We start from the raw sequence: 19,372 nt of genomic DNA, 5'->3' as shown, positions 1-19,372 counted from the left end.
AAAATATAAATGTTTTTGGTTATTTATTTACCAAATTTGTAAACAATGGCTTGATCCTTTTAACATTGGGAACACTATAATATTTTTTCCCAAGCTAATCCACATTAAAATGCCTCAAGTTGTTGCTTGGATGAAATAAAATGACACAACTTTTCTTCTAAATATAAAAAGTGCAACATTAAACAGTTTCAAGTCAACTCATCTTGTTTAATTTATTACAGCATTGGGGAAGCCTGTAGTTGATTTGTTATTATGTAAATGTTATATTTGTATCAACATGTAAGAGCAGGGACCCTGCCATTCAGAACTAGGCTGCTACATTACTAATGATTAATGTAACTATAGCTGAAAAATAGTACGATAGCAATAGGAGAGACTATTCATCCCTGAACACCATGGAGGTCATGTAGGCTTTATGATGCACTTACATTATTATAAACACTATCAGAGACAGAAACTCTTCATTTAACATAATGTCCTTTTTCGCTGTTTCAACACACCTCAATCAACACACACACACACACACACACACACACACAGAAACACACGCGCACACACCGCAAAATGAGCTAACGTTATGCTAAAAGCTAACTAGCCTTCACCTAAAGCCAGGACTGTGAGTGAGCTGAGCTGCAGTTTGTTTCTAGAAGGTCAACGGCCTCATAGTGATGTTTAGAAAGTAGTTGACTTGGAAGTGTTTAGTATAATTTGGGGAGAGTCCGTTGCTCCCCTGCTAAACGCCTATCTGCTCGACGCTGAAGCACTGACTACATGCGCTCTGAATACGCACTGCTGATTGGCTTGTTATCGCTACTGTTGTAGTGAAGTGTGAAGTGAATTATATTTATATAGCGCTTTTTCTCTAGTGACTCAAAGCGCTTTACATAGTGAAACCCAATATCTAATTTTTACATTTAAACCAGTGTGGGTGGCACTGGGAGCAGGTGGGTAACGTGTCTTGCCCAAGGACAAAATGGCAGTGACTAGGATGGTGGAAGCGGGATTTGAACCTGCAACCCTCAAGTTGCTGGCACGGCCGCTCTACCAACCGAGCTATACCACCCCAATCAGATGTTTGTGTTGGAGGGGCAATGCAGGGTGCTGTGCAGGAGACAGAGGCAGAACAGAGCGGAGCAGCTTGTTGAGACTTTAGCATAAGCGGCTACTTCATATGTTAGTGTGGAACTCGTTCGGTACTCCTCCGCACCGAACCGGAACCCCCGTACCGAAACGGTTCAATACAAATATACAAATACACGTACCGTTACAACCCTAATGTATATACATATATGTGTGTGTGTGTGTGTGTGTGTGTGTGTGTGTGTGTGTGTGTGTGTGTGTGTATATATATATATATGTGTATATATATATATGTGTATATATATATATATATATGTTATATCAGGGGCCGGCAACCCGCGGCTCTTTGATCACTCTGATGTGGCCCAACTGCATAATTGTCAATCCCCCCGATTATTCCGGGAGGTTTCCGGATTGTAATGCCTCTCCCAGAAATCACCCGGGGCTAACATTCTCCTGTTTTCACCCGGACTACAATATTGAGGGCGTGCCGTGATGGCAATGCCTTTAGTACTCTAATACATGTCGTCGCGCCCGCTTATACACCGTGCTATCAGCGTGTCGGCCAGACACATGTAGTATACAGCTTCTGTTAACACACGACAGTGACTGCAAGGCATACTTGTCAACAGCTATACAGGTTACACTGAGGGTTGTGATATAAACAACTTTAACACTCTTTCTAATATGCGCCGCACTGTGAACCCACACCAAACAAAGATGACAAACACATTTTGGGAGAACATCCGCACTGTAACTTAACATAAACACAACAGAACAAATACCCAGAATCTCATGTATCCCTAACTCTTCCGGGCTACATTATACACCTCGCTAGCACCAACCCCCCAAATGCAGGAATTGCAGTCGTACATCTAACTTGGCTGCACTATTCAGCCATGCGAAAAATCCTGTGTTTATCCTAGTGCTTCCTCAGATTAGAAGTATTCCCGCCACTTGCCTTGATTTTGGCGTCCCAAATATTGCAGCGAGCGTAATCTGCATCGGCCTCGCATTTAGAAAAGACAAACCACACTTTTGAGCGTTTTCTCTTTGGCATGGTTGGGTTTTTGTCATCAAACACTGATGGATTGCAAGATTACTAAGAGCATTTATGCTTCGAAATCACCTGTTTTCTTCTCGAGTGCTAGCAAGTACTCGCCAGTGTCAATTGTCAATTTCAAACAGAAGCGACATCACGCGCAAACCAGGCACCGAAGCCTGGCACAGCTAGCTCTTATGTGAATCAGTGCCCGGTAGTACCGGCTGGTTTTGGTCTGTACCAAAAAAGTACCGAATCCGGTGCCCAACCCTATTGACAAAAGACATTTTTATTTTGTAAATGTAGTTAAACTGGACAAATGGCGTGGTTGCGCTTTTATCTTGAAGACGTAAAAGTGTGCAATTGATTTGAGAAAGTGTCTTGACATGTTTTGATGTTGGATCGACTGTTGGACAATAACATAACATTTTTATGTTTTAATTGTTTTTAGTTACATTTTTTACCTTTGACACATATTTTACCACAATAGAATGTTAACTAAATACAAAATCTTTCACATTTATTGGTGCAATATATCTTCAGACACTTTTGACCAGTATTTTAGGTCAACGCATGATAATTGTTTAAATGTATCAATACATGTTTTAACTTCATCATGCTTGTGTAAGGTACTTTTTTGAAATGTTCAATTTGTTGGCGCAGTCAGACTGGATGTAGCGAACCGCACTATTATTGTGAAGGGGGGAAATGTGCTGCTGTTCTCAGTTTGATGTGTGGAGGCGACTTGAGGCTGTTTAAATGAAATAGCGACAGCGCCTCTTAAGTTGTAACTGCTGTTCTGTTTGTAAATTGATGTTACATCGATGATGTCGTTCACAACAACACAAGCAGATGACATGTTTTGTGAGTTTGTGGATTGTTCTTGCTAGTTTTAGCCTTGTATTTTAGTCGGTTTCAAGTGACTAAGTGGCGGTTGCGTGTTTAGAGGAGGATTGAGTGGTCCCGGACACATTTTACCAAACAAATGTTCCTTCTCCTCAAATTGACAGGATTTCACCTACATTTATGTAAATTTCCGCAATATTTTACTTTTAACAACAAATTTATTTTTGATAGCCAATTCTGTGACTCCGTCCTGTTACGGTAACGGGGAAATCATATGCCTTATTTTTTGTTGAGTTCAGGGATTGTTGAATCGGCATACTAGCGATGTGTCAAATAAAATGGAGCAACCATGGTAAGATCCCAAACTTCTAGTAGTCGTGCTTATTTTTCACTCATTCGCTCCTTTTCCGTTCCACCGTTACAAGCTCTGGAATTTGCATTTCCATTTTGCAGACATGCATCTTCTGCTGCAGACAATCTTGTGCGTATTGCTTAGATCATCACAACATTATGTTTTGGCAGTGCTCTTTTGGTGATGATAGTCTTTTTTCGGCAGTGCATCACTGGTCAATAGTGCGGAACAAATAAAGTTAAAGTCCCAACGATAGTCACACACACACACACAACCACACACACACAACACACACACAAGGTGTGGTAAAATTATCCTCTGCATTTGACCCAACCCCATGTGGATCCCCTTGGAGGTGAGGGTAGCAGTGAGCAGCAGCGGTGGCTGCGCTCTGGAATCATTTGGTGATTTGACCCCCAATTCCAACCCTTGATGCTGAGTGCCAAGCAAGGATGCAATGGGTCTAATTTTTAAAGTCTTTGGTATGACTTTAACAACCTGATAGAGATAATGTCTCTGTTCATGTATTATTGACATTCATTTCCCCATGATCGTGAACACGTGCATGAAAGGGGATTGGCTGCGAATGAGGGAAGTTTGTGCATGGTAGGGGATACGTGTTGGAATTGGGAAGTTAGCATAAGATTGGCAATACAAGTTAAAAAGACTGTGAACTTTAATGTGACTTCTTCTGGAGGCTACAAAACAATGTATTGTTTATTTTTATTTTTATTAAAAAACCCTTATTTCTGAGGTGTGGCAGATTTTTTTTTTTTTTTTTTTTTGCTGTGATGGGCTGCCACAATCAACATTAAAAGGCAACCCTTCACTTAACCTACAAAACAAAAATAAATAAAACAATTAGCGCTGATTGTATTTTTCATCAAAATGAGAAAGTCAGGTTTAATGACTACAATAAGCAATAAGCACGTTTTGTAGTGCGAAGCTTTTCAAAGCGGGGTTTAATTTTTTGTACTGTATTAAACAGGCCCATGTTGACATGTTGAGGTGGCTGTGTTATTATTTACTCTTTACATGCCAAGACACCCAGAAGTAAAGCTTTCTGTCTGGGCAGCTGGCACACAAAGTGCATCTCTTTCTATTAACTGTTGGTGAAGATGACAGGAACAGTGATGTCATACGTGTATAAGCACAGCTGCAAATGTCAATGAAAACAGACACAACTCCATTCCTTACGCACTAACAAACCCAGGAAGTGGTGTGTGTGATTAGGCCGATTCTCACCGTACGCCTGGAGCTGGAAGTCATGGCCAATTAGGAGCCAGAAATAGTTCTCCTCCTTCTGTGTTCGCCATGGCCTCAGCCTGTCCAGCAGCGCAGGCCTATATGTAGGACTTAAGCATGCGGATTAAGGCTTCTTACAAGCCACACCCATTGCCTGAGATCCAGCAGCAGGAGGGACGGAATCACATCTCATGAGAAAAGAGTCAGGAGCGAGGACTAATTGGCACAAATAGGGGTGCAATTACTTCTTGGGTTGGGATGGGGAGGAGCAAAGTTTAAAGGAACTCAGTTGGGGATGTGAGGAAGAGGAAGTAGGAGGTTGGAGTGGGAGGAGTTCCGCTGCCCTGTTCCTGTGATTGATTAAAATCATTACTCTTAATTTAGGACTCCTATGCTTCATTCGTGAAGATTTTGACACAAGATTTTTGTCTGCATTTTACACATCCTGTGTAACCTTTCAGTCATTTTGCAACAACCACACCACAGTTCCTTAGCCGATAATGACAATGCAAGCTGTCGTGTCTCTACATTTTCTTCATCCCTCTTCACTGACTTTAAACTTGTTGTCACAACAACATTCCACCATCGGAGGGGTGGACCTTTTTGTTTTAGTCAATTAAGAGTGGAACACGGTTTCTTGTCCTCCGCTGTGTGTGTTAGACTGTGAGTGACTCGGGGGCTGCAGTGTTTCCGGTATCCTTGGCAACACAGTGGGGATTTGGAGTTAAAAAAGCCCTCAATTTAACCCACCCCATGCTGCCCTCATCCCTCCCTTTTCCTCATTTTTTCTTTTTAGTGTGTCAGTCTGGAGTGGAAGTGACAGCATCATGAGGGGGTTGTTTGTGCGCGCGCATGCTGGTGGCAGGGAGCGTTTAGTGTCTAATTCTGTGAGAGCATGGGAACTTTACATTTCAAAAGCGAACAGAGGTCGCCCGGAGAAACTCTAGCGAGATAGAAGTTTTGTGTGCACAGAGCAGCCAGGAGGAGAGGAGCGTGTGTGGATAGAAAGGAGATGTGTGAAAGAGGGCAGAGCGTACGCGCGCTTGCATGCACGACTGAAGGTGAAGCATTTTTCAGTGACTCTGTGGAATTCTCATTTTGTTCAGATTAAGAGAGTCGGGGGGTTATGGGGGGCTGGATTATTGGAGGGTGAGATGAGGAGGAGGGTGATGGACATTCCTCAGGATGAAGTAGGTCATTGTTCCTTGTCTAGTGAAGAGAGCGTACTGAAGGAACTGATGAAGTGAAAGCAGTGTAAGGAGGGAGACTCAGGGATTGGTGGGTGGGTGGTGGTGGGCGGGAGGGGGGGGGGGACAGGTCCATATTTGGCCGGGGAGAGGGTTCTCATTATTCAGTAATTCTATTGAAAATGCCTCTGAAGGACAGTCCAAGAGAAGCCCGAAGAAAAGGAAAGCGAATGGAATGTGACAACAGAAAAATGCCATTGATGATGGTCAGTGTAAAGCGGCTTGATGTTGTGAGACATCTCTGCTGAATGGTCTACGAAGACGGGGAGCAGAGAGTCAGACAGAAGGGCTCCGTGGCTCCGTCTCAGCTCTTAATTTTTCAACATGCACAATTTGATTGATGGATATTTATATTACAAGAGTTTATCTTATGGCTCCACGTGTTAATATAAACTCAACTGCATTGTTCTTATCCAATAAAATGTGTGAGGAAATGGTTCATTTTGACAAAAAAGGTGACATTACTGTTTGGATCTGCAAGAGTCTGGTCAACATACATTTGGCTTTCTGGTAATTTGTCTGACTCAACTTTCTACATTATATTACATTATTTTACCAGTGTCAGTGCACATAATTCATCTTGTTAAGCATTATTTCCCTTTTAACATAATTAACATTACTTTTGATTTCTTTTTTTTTTTCATATTTTTTTAAATTTCTGGTCAGGACTACATTTTAGTCAGCTATCGCCTGCCTCTTGATACTTGGCATTAATGTCCTGCGCACAACACCATAAGGGACATACTTTCCTTACCTATTGGTTCTTGTTTTGGTGTATTTCGGATCCCCATTTGTCCAGAAAATGTGAAACCAAACCATGGCGGGGATATTTATAAAACACTTTTACCTTTTTCCATATTTGCACCAAATCTGAGAGTTCCGTGACATATTTTGCTTTAGTTACAAACCCCGTTTCCATATGAGTTGGGAAATTGTGTTAGATGTAAATATAAACGGAATACAATGATTTGCAAATCATTTTCAACCTATATTCAATTGAATATGCTACAAAGACAACATATTTTAAGTTAAAACTGATAAACTTTTGTTTTTTTGTGCAAATAATCATTAACTTTAGAATTTGATGCCAGCAACACGTGACAAAGAAGTTGGGAAAGGTGGCAAAAAATACTGATAAAGTTGAGGAATGCTCATCAAACACTTATTTTTAACATCCCACAGGTGTGCAGGCTAATTGGGAACAGGCAGTTGCCATGATTGGATATAAAAGCAGCTTCCATGAAATGCTAAGTAATTCACAAACAAAGATGGGGCGAGGGTCACCAATTTGTAAGCAAATTGTCAAACCGTTTAAGAACAACATTTCCCAACAAGCTATTGCAGGGAATTTAGGGATTTTACCATCTGCGGTCCGTAAAAACCTCAAAAGGTTCAGAGATTTTGGAGAAATCACTGCACGTAAGCGATGATATTACGGACCTTTGATCCCTCAGGCAGTACTGCATCAAAAACCGACATCAGTGTGTAAAGGATATCACCACATGGGCTCAGGAACACTTAATAAAAACACTGTCAGTAACTACAGTTGGTCGCTACATCTGTAAGTGCAAGTTAAAACTCTAATATGCAAAGCGAAAGCCATTTATCGACAACAACAAGGAACACCGCCGGCTTCGCTGGGCCTGAGCTCATCTAAGATGGACTGATGCAAAGTGGTAAAGTGTTTTATGGTCTGACAAGTCCACATTTCAAATTATATTTGGAAACAGAGGACGTGGTGTCCTCCGGAACAAAGAGGAAAATAACAATCCAGATTGTTATAGGCGCAAAGTTCAAAAGCCAGCATCTGTGATGGTATGGGGATGTATTAGTGCCCAAGGCATAGGTAACATACACATCTGTGAAGGCACCATTAATGCTGAAAGGTACATACATGTTTTGGAGCAACATATGTTGTCATCCAAGCAACGTTATCATGGCCGTCCCTACTTATTTCTGAAAAACAATGCCAAGCCACGTGTTACAACAGCGTGGCTTCGTAATAAAAGAGTGTGGGTACTTCCCCGGCCCGCTTACAGTCCCGACATGTATCCCATCGAAAATTTGTGGCGCATTATGAAGCGTAAAATACGACAGCGGACTGTTGAACGACTGAAGCTCTACATAAAACAAGAATGGGAATGACTCAAAGCGCTTTACATAGTGAAACCCAGTTGCTTGACGGAGCGCTTCAGTAAGTAAATTAGTCAGCCCACTAAATGGCACATTCTGAACAAACAGTCAGAAAGCGGCTTGCAGATGGTCTGTAAAACAAAATCTATGTAACATTTTGGCCAAAGCACCACCATTACATGTTATGTAGACCACAAAGAAGTGTTTTAAAAGTAGAAAATATGTCCCTTTAAATAACAAGAGAGAAAGCTTAAACATGAATTTATATTTGTGAATTATTGTGCAGATACTTAATGTCGTTTTGAGCTTTATTCATGACACAAATCTCTACTCCCTTCCTGTCTTCTGCAGAGTTTTTCCGGGAGCTTCTGAAAAAGGCTGAGCTCTCACTGCACAACATGTTTGTACGAACGTACGGCATGATGTACGTGCAGAACGCCGAGCTGTTCAAGAACTTTTTTGAGGCCCTGACAAGGTACTACGTGTCCGGCAGCTCGGCCATCAACCTGGAATCCATGTTGTCTGACTTCTGGGCCGACCTCCTGGAGAGGATGTTCCGCTTGGTCAATGTGCAGTATGAATTCAGCGATGCCTACATGGAGTGCGTCAGCCGCCACACAGAGCAGCTGCAGCCCTTTGGCGACGTGCCCCGCAAGCTCCGCATCCAGTTGACACGTGGCTTCATTGCTGCACGCACCTTTGTGCGTGGCCTAAACCTCATGCCAGAGGTGGTGAATAAAGTTTCAACGGTAAGGAGGAAAGGAACCTTTGTCATTATTATCCACAAGTCAGTGATAAACTTTTCTCTCGGAACGCTGTCTTGTGTTTTCTGACCGCATATCTTCCTTGGCTACGACTCCATCAAGCTCTGAAAACATAAACCATTTTGTTTTCTCTGCTGTGACATGTTTTTCCACTGTACCAAGTGATTAATTGATGATTAGATTATACTGTTTTGTGAAATAATGGCTTGTGAACTAAATAGTCAGAGTCAAAGTATGTTACTGAGTCAATGTTTGTCTTGTAACTGCCCTGCAGGTCAGTGCATCTCCCAGCTGTGTGCGAGCGGCTATGAAGATGTTGTACTGCCCCTACTGCTCGGGCCAAGTGGCCCTGAAGCCCTGCCAGAATTACTGTCTGAATGTCATGCGGGGCTGTTTGGCCAACCAGGCTGACTTGGACACAGAATGGAACAACTTTCTTGGTAAGTCCCAATATTAAAAAGTGCCCCCTGGGAATTCTTGCACCTTCTTTAAAATGTTTTTAATAAAAACGATATCAAAGCTTATAAAACCTGGTTTTCACATTAGAATGGAAATTTTTTGGTACTTGTTTTGATAAAATTATCGGAGAAAGGGAATGCTGCCAGTAATTGCTGCGATTTGAATAAAAACGTGTTGAAGAATACGTAAATAATTAACAAACATAAAACATTTTTAAAAAGTATCCTACCAACATGGCAGCCAAAAATTTGCAAATAGGCCTTATTAGCCACAACAAAGTACACTGTTATTGCTGTAAGGCCAAGAATAAAACTGTTATTCCTGCCTTCACATGAGAAAAAGAGAGTTAAAAATGTTTTATGCTGAAGACCTAACCAATGCAAATAGTCTCTAATTCCCATAAAAATTACACTTTCTCTATTTGATGTGCACTGACAACTAGTGAGGGGTAAATGACGCCTAACTGACTGTATGGCACACTTACTACCTGTATTGACACTGCTCTGATACGGTGTGGGTTTTTCATAATCGATATCAAGCATCTGCTGGATTAAGAAAATCACTACATATGACCTGCAAATACAATTTATAGTTAGGAAATATAATTAGTTTTATTTTAAATGTGAAACGTGCAGCTCTGTTCAATGAGCCAAATAGTAAACAGAAAAATAAGAACATTTATATAATTTAGCCCGTCAGATTTAAATTATCCTACACTTTTTGTAGTTCCATTTAGACCGATGATGGGGATGAAAACCGATGTCAAACGTGACTCTTCCGACTTCTTTTAGTAAAGGCAGTCACTCGTGAGCCAGAAGAAACACTTTCAATTTGGCACTTCAGTCAAATGACACGGCATCTATATCAGTCACATGATTTTTTTTCTTCAAGTGAAATACACATCAATGCATCAAGGGACACCATGAATTGATTAACGTGGACCTTGACTTAAACAAGTTGAAAAACTTATTTGGGTGTTACCATTTAGTGGTCAATTGTACGGAATATGTACTAAACTGTGCAATCTACTAATAAAAGTTTCAATCAATCAATCAAAAACACAATATCAGTACTTGTTTCATAAGGCATTGATGCTTCACTATTGTTTGACCCATCACTACTGACTACTTGAAAGTATATGCAAACTTTATTTCTACAATTCCCCCTTAAAACTCTCATAAAAATTAGAGTGTTATCACTTTTGTTAGATACTATATTCACATATGCCCATTGAGATAAAGCATATATTTAGGGGGACGGCGTGGCGCAGTTGGGAGAGTGGCCGTGCCAGCAATCTGAGGGTTACTGTTTCAATCCCCACCATCTACTGTACCAACCTCATCATGTCCGTTGTGTCCTTGAGCAAGACACTTCACCATTGCTCCTGATGGGTCGTGGTTAGCTCCCGCCATCAGTGTGTGAATATGTGTGTGAATGAATGAATGTGGAAATAGTGTCAAAGCGCTTTGGGAACCTTGAAGGTAGAAAAGCACTATACAAGTATAACCTATTTACCATTTATATTTAGGCAAAGTGTTTATTTCAATCTCTTAACCAACAATTACTTAGTGTGTTCCATCTGCTGGCGTTTTTACACATGTGACCGATTCATAGTGGGGAAAACTAACACCAGCAGAGGCTGCCTGTCATTTCATTTAATTTTGCTCTTGGTTAGTTCTTGGTTGAGTCAGGCTTAGCTGTGGCTGTTTACATTTTAGCACCATAGAAACACCATAGATTTACTGTCACCATCGTGTATATACTTGCCCTTTTATTCTTAAGGGCGCTCTGCATGTTGTGGCCTCACAGTGAAAGCAGTTAGTTTTTGTTTTGTAAACACAAAACGCTACATTGGTTTATATTTTGCTGTTTCAGTTCTGTTGGTATTAACTGATAGCTCACAGGTGATTTATTTAGATACGAACATAACCGCAAAGCCATAAACCAACTTGGTTACAACTCTTTTTTTTGTGACTGAATGTTGTGTAGCTTTTTGTAAAGCAATATACTGCACTGTGGTACATACAAAAACATATAAGGTCAAACAAAAGTCACTCACAGTACACAGAACAAACAAATTACCTGCTCTATGAATACATTAATAACATATTTACATACAATAATTGTAATAATTTTAACTTTATATATGTTCTATTTATTAATTTAACAAATATTGTCATACTTCCTCGGTATTACTACTTATTCTTGTGATTTCCTCGCACATTCCAAAATGATGAATCTTAATTTAGAGACTGTCTCAAGATTTGAATGCAAGATTATGTAATTGTTTGTCTGTATGTGCAACCAATCTAGGTTGTACCTTGCCCCTTGCCCCTCGCCCCAAAATCAGTTGGGATTACTCCAGTTTACCCGTGACTCAGAAGTGCATAAATGGTATAGAAAATTCTGATGAATAGGTGTTATACAAATATTATGACTTTAAGTACAATATATAATAATGCGTACAATACTTATTCATTCAGCACTATAATAATCATTTATTGTGTAAATTCCTGACGTCAAATCTTAAATTACAGTTATTTTCTCCAACATGAGTGCCTCATAAACTCTTCAAACCGACTGGGAGCATATTTTTCCTCCATCGTTTCTGTTGCTATAAAACAAACCCAAACAAAAAGATGTTTGCTGCCTTTCTGACTCTGTGGCGGTGTCAAGGATTAATATTTTGCTGCCACCTATTGGACGAAAGTTGTAACATCAAGAAAGAATGGACTATTTTTCCATGAGTGATTTAAGTATTTTTAATCCCAAGATGCCATGCTTAGTCTGGCTGAGAGGCTGGAGGGTCCTTTCAATTTCGAGTCCGTCATGGATCCCATTGATGTGAAGATTTCCGATGCAATCATGAACATGCAGGAGAACAGCATGCAAGTTTCACAGAAAGTCAGTATCTACTACGCCTCTTAAATATGCAGCACATCACAGATTTACTTGTTCTAACCTTTTAAACTTGCATATAGGTTTTCCATGGCTGTGGCCAGCCTAAACCGAGCATGGCGTTCCGCTCCAAACGTTCTGTCAAGGAAACCGGCTTTACTCCCCGCTTCCGCCCCTACAGTCCTGATGCAAGACCTACCACTGCCGCTGGGACAAGCTTAGATAGGCTGGTAAGGGCTAAGACGACACACTGCTAGAACACCTTGTGTCTTCAGGTGTACGTTGTGCATTTAGTTGTGTGTTTCCTACAACAGACAAGTGATGTCAAGAAGAAGCTGAAGCATGCCAAAAAGTTCTGGTCCACGTTGTCAGACACTGTGTGTGTGGGGGAGAGGATTGCACCTGGTGACGATTGCTGGAATGGCACAGCAAAGAGCAGGTATGTGATTTAACTTATATATTCGCTATATGAAGGAAATACACTGACCAATAGCATGCGAGTTAAGAAGAGATTGTATTTTTATTTTATTTTATTTATTTTTTTGTTGTGAAAAAGGGAGGTTTTGTGGGTCGGTGCCCTAATTGTAAGTGTATCTTGTGTTTTTTATGTTGATTTAACAACAAACAAAAAATAATAATAAATTATTCTGCGGCCCGGTACCAATCGAGTTGGGGACCACTGTATTAGATGATACCGCAGTAGTAAACAGTAGGGAATAGATGTGGGGCGAATAACCGATTTTTTTTTTTGATACATCGAATTTCAGACATGGTCAAATTACAAAATCGATTAGTAAACGTCGGTTATCGATTTATTTATGTTAAATAAAGTAATGCAGCCAGTTCTAAAATTTGACTGTCTGCAGCAAGCCACTTCACCGAAAGATAAATGTGATGGGAATTATTTTTTACAAAAGCACTATTTTTATAAGTTACAAGTGATAAACGCCTTTTTAGTGAAACGAAAAATAATGTAAAACTGCATCAATATACATAAAAGATGCATCAATAATTGATTTTTAATCTAATTGTAGCTCCTGAATCGTAATCGAATCGTGAGCTGCCCAAAGATTCCCACCTCTCGTAGGGACGCAAGCAACGATCCTCAGTCTAATCCTGCACAGAACATTCCGCCTTTTTTGACCCTTGTCCTGTCTGTGTATGTGTATGTGTACGTGTTTGTGTCAATGTATGTAAGCGACCATGCCTGTCCTCTATTGCAAAAGTCAAGCTTCTCACGACGTAATTGATGTCCAATCACTTTGTATTTGCTCTGATTGAACTACTCTTATTTAACATGTACTAAATAACTACAGACACTTTTTGTTCAAATAATGTTTAGAATTTGTGGATCAACAATATTTTCAATATCATTCAACATGTTTTATGTGTTAGTACACATTATTTTACACCATCTCAAATTCAAACTGCACTTTACAATAAATATAACTTGACTTGCTGTTTGCTGAACACTGGTAAGACGTACTGATGTATACTAGCAATCAAAGACTAAAAGTAATAATTTACCATTTGAAAATAATTTTTACTAAATGTTAACTTGAAATAAAAGTATTATAGTATTCAGAGCACCAAAAATACTTTGTTTACTGCAGAATGGAATTTGTTTTGACAAGCAAAATAACAAAAGAATTTTGAGAAGAAAAATAGTTGTCTTTATCCCCACAAAACGTACCGAGGGAAAAAAAGCGAAACCATGGCCCTAAAACCAAGGTACGGGCCGTTGCATGGGTTACCTGTACCATTGCACCTCGATTAAACACAATAATACACATTAACAAAATGACAGTTGTCAGCTGTTAGCATATATTACCTTGAACAAACATGGTGGAAATGTCTGTTAAAAGATACTGCAGTAGTGAACAGTGCGGATGCAACAGTACTAGGTATAACCCTGGAAGGGGTTAAGTCGCCTTTTAATAAAAAAAAAAAATAATAATTTATAACCGGGATATTAATTGCCATCGGATGACAGGAAAAATTTAATTGTGACCATTTTTTTTGTCGTATCGGCCAGGCCTACACTCATGTTTAAACTGATGTCAGAAAAAAATAGGCACTCGCAAAGCCTAAAGTGATCTTTAAATTTGTAGTTCTCAAAGAGCGGCCAAGGGGAAATTTTTAGGCCACCTTTTTAGGGGGTCAGGGATTCCCGGACCTTCGCATAAAAAAAGGTTCTGTATCTGGAGTCTGGACCTATTTGAATTTCAGTTGAAGACCCCTGGTATAGAGGTGTTTTTTTTTACCAACGTCACAATTTGGGTCAGGAGCCATCGTTTAGGGCAGTGCTTGGAAACAGTACGGTGAAAGTGAATAGAAGGAAAATTAAAAAGTCGAAAATATAGGATATGCCTGTGTCAAATAAGTTAAAACGCCACAAACCCCTGCACAGCTGTACAGTGATAGACTTAAAGGAGCGTCATATGGGTAAAGTGGCGCTTATTGCTAAAGAAGATCCAAATGAGATGTTTCCCAGTGAAATCATACTGTTACGTACAGTATGCATGATAATTTATGTGTGGTGTAATGACTATTATTAGTACACTTACAGCAGATTAACATGACAAAATGATGTTCAAGTTATGACTGGTTATTTTTTATATTAAATATTTTCGCAAATAATTTACTATAAGCAGGGAAAATGTAGTTTTGAGCTGAGCAAATGTAAATCTTATCCACATTGTTCCGATCAAATTTAGTTTGAGGTTTGCAATTTATAATATCATCTTTCTTTTTAGACAACTATTCTGTCTGCGCTCCTTGTTTTTCACAACTCTGGTCAGATGGGAGTACTGTAGGTGTGTTTTTCTGGTGTATTCTATTCTGACAGCCGAAAACACTGCAAAATGTAACCATTTAGCTTCTGCAGTGATGCTAACAGTCCCTCTCACAGTCAATATTTTATTGTGCTTTATTCGCCAGTATTCTGCCGGAACCCTTTGTAACATTGGGCGTGGAGGTATTGGAATTCCATAGCAAATCAGAAAAATGGCTATTGCAATGTTTGACAATATTTATTTCAGGATTCCAAGCAAATATTTCTTCACAGTAGAGACTCTTCTGGTGTTTTAATTATATTTTAAACTTAGTTTTTCAATGTGAAAGAGCAGTGAATAAATTAATATACCATAAGATTTTGTAATTGTTTATTTACATACTTTTATTGTTTCCGAACGGTGCTTGTAACACAGAAGTAAAACAGCTGATCAAACAAACCAAGTTATCGCCATGGACCCAATAGCTGCGGAAGCTCGCTCTCCAATCAGCTAAACCACTTCCTGGGTTTTTTAGTGCGTCTCGGTGACTTTACGGAGAAATCTGTGAAACAAAAGCAAGACAAAAATAATGCCGATGTAAGTTATTAATACTAACACGGACATTTGTAAACGTGTTAGCATATTACCTAACGCTACCAACGCTAGCGTCATTACATTACATTACGATAGCACGTACAGATATGCATAAAAACACTCCTACAGACATCACACATGGGATGGTTTAGTAAAACTTTGAAACGTTACTCAGAGTGATGAATGAAGAATCCATATGATTAGAAATGCTATGGATGGCTAGAAGACTGAGGCTACCGATAAATGGAAGGTCACTGCAGCAGCTGCAGTGAGCGAACTCATCCAAAAGAAGGCACCATACCACAAACAATAAAACCTCCTCGAAGTATTGTTTTTCTTTATGTTTTATTATTTTTGTTATTGCTGTTAGTGAATAGAAATTCATAAATTTAACTTTTTTTCATAAACAGAAAAAAAGTGTCTGGTTATAGTCTGGAATTTACTGTATTTACAATTAATTCTGGGCCTTCGATTTTCCTTCATGTCTTTTTAAATGTTAATTTATACAATCCATTTATTGTATTTCAGGTTTTCTTGCAGCATTACTAAAATTATTTATTTTAAAATATTTTGTGTTCATATTTGTTGGGGTCTAGAACAGATGGATTGGATTTATATTATTTCTCATGGGAAACATTTTCGTACGATTCATTTATTCGTCCCGAAATTTTTGAACGCATTACTAAGGGAAAGCTGTGTTGACTTCAGCTGTGTTAAAGTTAAATCACCTGGTGATTTGGTGACAACCCTTGATGCTGAATGGCAAACAGGGAGGTAATGGGTCCCATTTTTATAGTCTTTGGTATGACTCAGCCGGGGTTTGAGCTCAGGACCTACCGATCCTAGGGCGGACACTCTAACCACAAGGCCAATGAGCAGGCTGTTGCTTTGTAAACCAAACATCCTGACTGATATTGATGCTGACTTTCCAAAGGTATGAGTCGGTGGTGATTGGAAATGGACTGGCCAATCAAGTGTCCAACCCTGACGTGGACGTGGACATTACCAAGCCAGACATTGTGATACGAAGTCAGATTGCCGTTCTGAAGGAAATGACGAGCTGGCTCAAAGCTGCGTACGGCGGAAAGGACATCTCCATCGAAAACGGTGAAGATGCTTTCCCAGTATTCCTTTTTCATCACAAGTCCTGGAAAAATACCTCACTCTTTGTTGTGTTGTTTTTTTCAGACGAGGAAGCCAGCGGGGGAGAGGAGAGCGGCAGTGGCTGCGATTCATCGTCCTGCAACACGGATCGGGACATCTACTTCTCTACTCCACCCAACCCTGTCGACCCCCGAGTTAAAATGGTGCACAGTGAATCGGCCGCCACAGCCCTGCAGGGCAGCGTGGCCCTGGCGCTCTGCGGGCTGGCCCTGCTTTTTGCCCACTTGAGATAAAAGTGCCGTGAGAAAAAAATAATGACTGAGAACGATGGAGTGAAGGGGAAAACTGTCAGAAATACTTTAAAAGGACTGCCTTCAGGACCTCAGACAGTTTGTCGTCGAGGGAGGGGACGGGTGGGGTGGGGGTGAGACGCTTCTTAATATTACAACAACTTCACTTTTAATTATTTGCATGTTTTAAGGACAACAGTGTTCAACAATCTTACCCAGAAATGTTCAACTTTTATTCGCCATGGATATGTTGGAGCTACACAACAGAAACACGTCTTCTTTTGGCAATTTAAAACTCAAATGTGTGCCTTTTCAGTGACTGCCGTCTATATACTTAACACATAACATCTTCCTCATCATTCATGTCCCCACAAAGATGTTATATTTCAAAACAGTCATCCAGCACGCCGTGTGCAAACTGTGAATCTCTTCATCCGCCAGTACGCTATTTGCAAAATAGAGAGTCTTCACTCCTTTTCTGTCAGTTAAGAAACAGTGAAGGCCTTTTGTTATATTTTCTTTGGAAAGACAGGACATTTTCTAATCTAAATATGTTACCTGGCTTCCACGTTTCCTCTGCTCAGCAGTTAAGTAGTGCGGTTATATACCTCATTCATTATCTTTGTCAGTGCAATCTAGTCATATGCAGGAATTGAAAGTGTGATGGAGATGTGATATGTGTCTGAGAAGGACAGGGGCTCCCCCTGGTGTTACCCCTAAAGAAGAAGGCAGCGCTGGCAAGTCCCCAATGCCCCCTTCTGTGTACTGTAAACTCAGTTCAGGACTGAAGATCGGACTTTGTACAGTCTCCCGTGTTTGAAAAATGATGTTTCATGTTCAACTAGACAAGAGAACCAAAAGAGTGCTTTGATCAAATGAAATCGAGGATTTTTTTTTTTAATACAGGGTTTTCGTGTTAAGTTTTTAGCCTTTTTTTTTTATTGGTATGATAATGAAGATATAATTTAGGTACTACATTGGGTTTGAAATGCTAATTTTAGGGTGGTGGAACTGGCCAGTGTGCACCATGGATGTACCACGTAAATGGCCCTGTTCAGTATAATTGGACACCTTATGAATCTACCTAGTCTCACTGTTTCAATGTCGCAAGTGCTACCAAAATTAATACCATGAGTGGTGCTTCATACCTTATTTTTTTTATTTTTTATTTGCTTGTTTTTCAACTTGGTACAGAAATGGCAACATCTTAAGGTGAAACAAATGTAGGTTGTATGACTTCTGTCATGTGCTGAATTTCCCTCAAGGGTTTTACATTTGTTACCAGCTAAAAAGCACAATAATAGGCTTTGTTTGTTTTTTTAATTTCATCTGTAAAATTGTGCTGCCTCATGCAGCCTTTGTACAGTAACTTATGTCTTTCTTTGTTGTCATTCTCTAAAATCGGCTAAAGACTATCCACAAGCATTCGTTGTCACGTCCACCTCACACAGATTGTATTATACTCGGGGGGATTTAAAATATGCATTTTATGATTTCATAATGATGGACCTTACACATCTCTCCATGGTAATGACGGGCATAAAGTAATCTACAACTTTTTTTTTTTTGCCTCTGAATTTGACGGGTTGATTGTAAGCTCACATCAAAATGTCTTCAAAATAAGTGAGCAGTCCAGTTATTATGACTGGGAATGAACCAGTGAGAAGGTTGTCTCACTTTGAAGGAACCCCTATGCAAACTGTTAATTTAAGATTATGATTTGGCTTTTCTTTCATACTCCCCACTTAGGTATCACCAACAAGGTTTGTGTATGTCATCATGACATGTGGAAAAGTGGTGTTTAGTAAGGACCCCAACCCCTTGTCCCCAAAAAAGGCAACTTTTAGAGTAAACGTTTTGGGAAATATGTCTGTGCTTGCCGGCCACAGCAGCGTTTTCCGACTGGCGGGAGTCGGTCCCGCTGCAGGATGCTGTTTATTTGAACCTGACAGGTGCTTGAAAGCCTTCCGTCAAACAGAATGGACTCTAAGGAGAGAGCGTGTGAACGACTGAAAAGAATTAAGAGAAGTGTAAATAAAGAGCAGCCGTTTTAGATGTCTCTAAAAGAGGCCGTAACTGTACACCAGATTTTTACTTGTCAGAGTATCTCCTAAAAGTTATGGAAGAGCAAGATGAGATAGATGTTAAATTGTAAGAAAAAATGTATATTAAACAACATTTCTTAGTCTTGTTAAAATAAAGACTGCCAATATTTATCTGATTGTGAATGTCTTCATTGTTGTTGTTTTCTTTCAATTGGTTCCAGATGAAAAAGTGGGCTTTCATACAAATCAAACATTTATTTTGAAAAATACAGTGAGTGTACGGCACACTGACTACCTGTATTGACACTGCACTGAAACTGTTTGTGTTAGGTAAAGGTCATCCGCCATCTGCTGTAAATAATTACATTTTACCTACAAATAAAATGAATCGTTAGCGAATACATCGCAAACTGTGTACATATATATATATATATATATATATATATATATATATATATATATAATGTGTGTGTGTGTATTGTATGTATGTATATATATG

At 39.7% G+C, this 19,372-nt stretch overlaps 1 protein-coding gene across 3 annotated transcripts in view; it reads left to right on the top strand.

The window, feature by feature from the left end:
- The window catches only part of gpc4 (glypican 4), a 71,525-nt gene extending 52,481 nt beyond the window's left edge, over positions 1–19,044 (top strand). For 2 of the 3 annotated variants that reach the window (XM_061901680.1, XM_061901678.1), the window contains exons 3-9: positions 8,297–8,694; positions 8,984–9,149; positions 11,942–12,072; positions 12,150–12,296; positions 12,381–12,505; positions 16,369–16,541; positions 16,623–19,044. In XM_061901680.1, coding sequence (XP_061757664.1) covers positions 8,297–8,694; positions 8,984–9,149; positions 11,942–12,072; positions 12,150–12,296; positions 12,381–12,505; positions 16,369–16,541; positions 16,623–16,831 — 1,349 coding nt within the window. In that variant the 3' untranslated portion in view covers positions 16,832–19,044. Of the gene's footprint in view, positions 1–8,296; positions 8,695–8,983; positions 9,150–11,941; positions 12,073–12,149; positions 12,297–12,380; positions 12,506–16,368 lie in introns of all 3 variants that reach the window. The other variant, XM_061901677.1, reaches the window with a different exon arrangement.
- Positions 19,045–19,372: the final 328 nt, after the last annotated feature.

Source organism: Nerophis ophidion, linkage group LG05 (assembly GCF_033978795.1).
Source record: "Nerophis ophidion isolate RoL-2023_Sa linkage group LG05, RoL_Noph_v1.0, whole genome shotgun sequence".
NCBI classification, from domain to species: Eukaryota; Metazoa; Chordata; class Actinopteri; order Syngnathiformes; family Syngnathidae; genus Nerophis; species Nerophis ophidion.
Note: the sequence above shows the minus strand (reverse complement) of the source record. Positions and strands in the feature narration are given on the sequence as shown.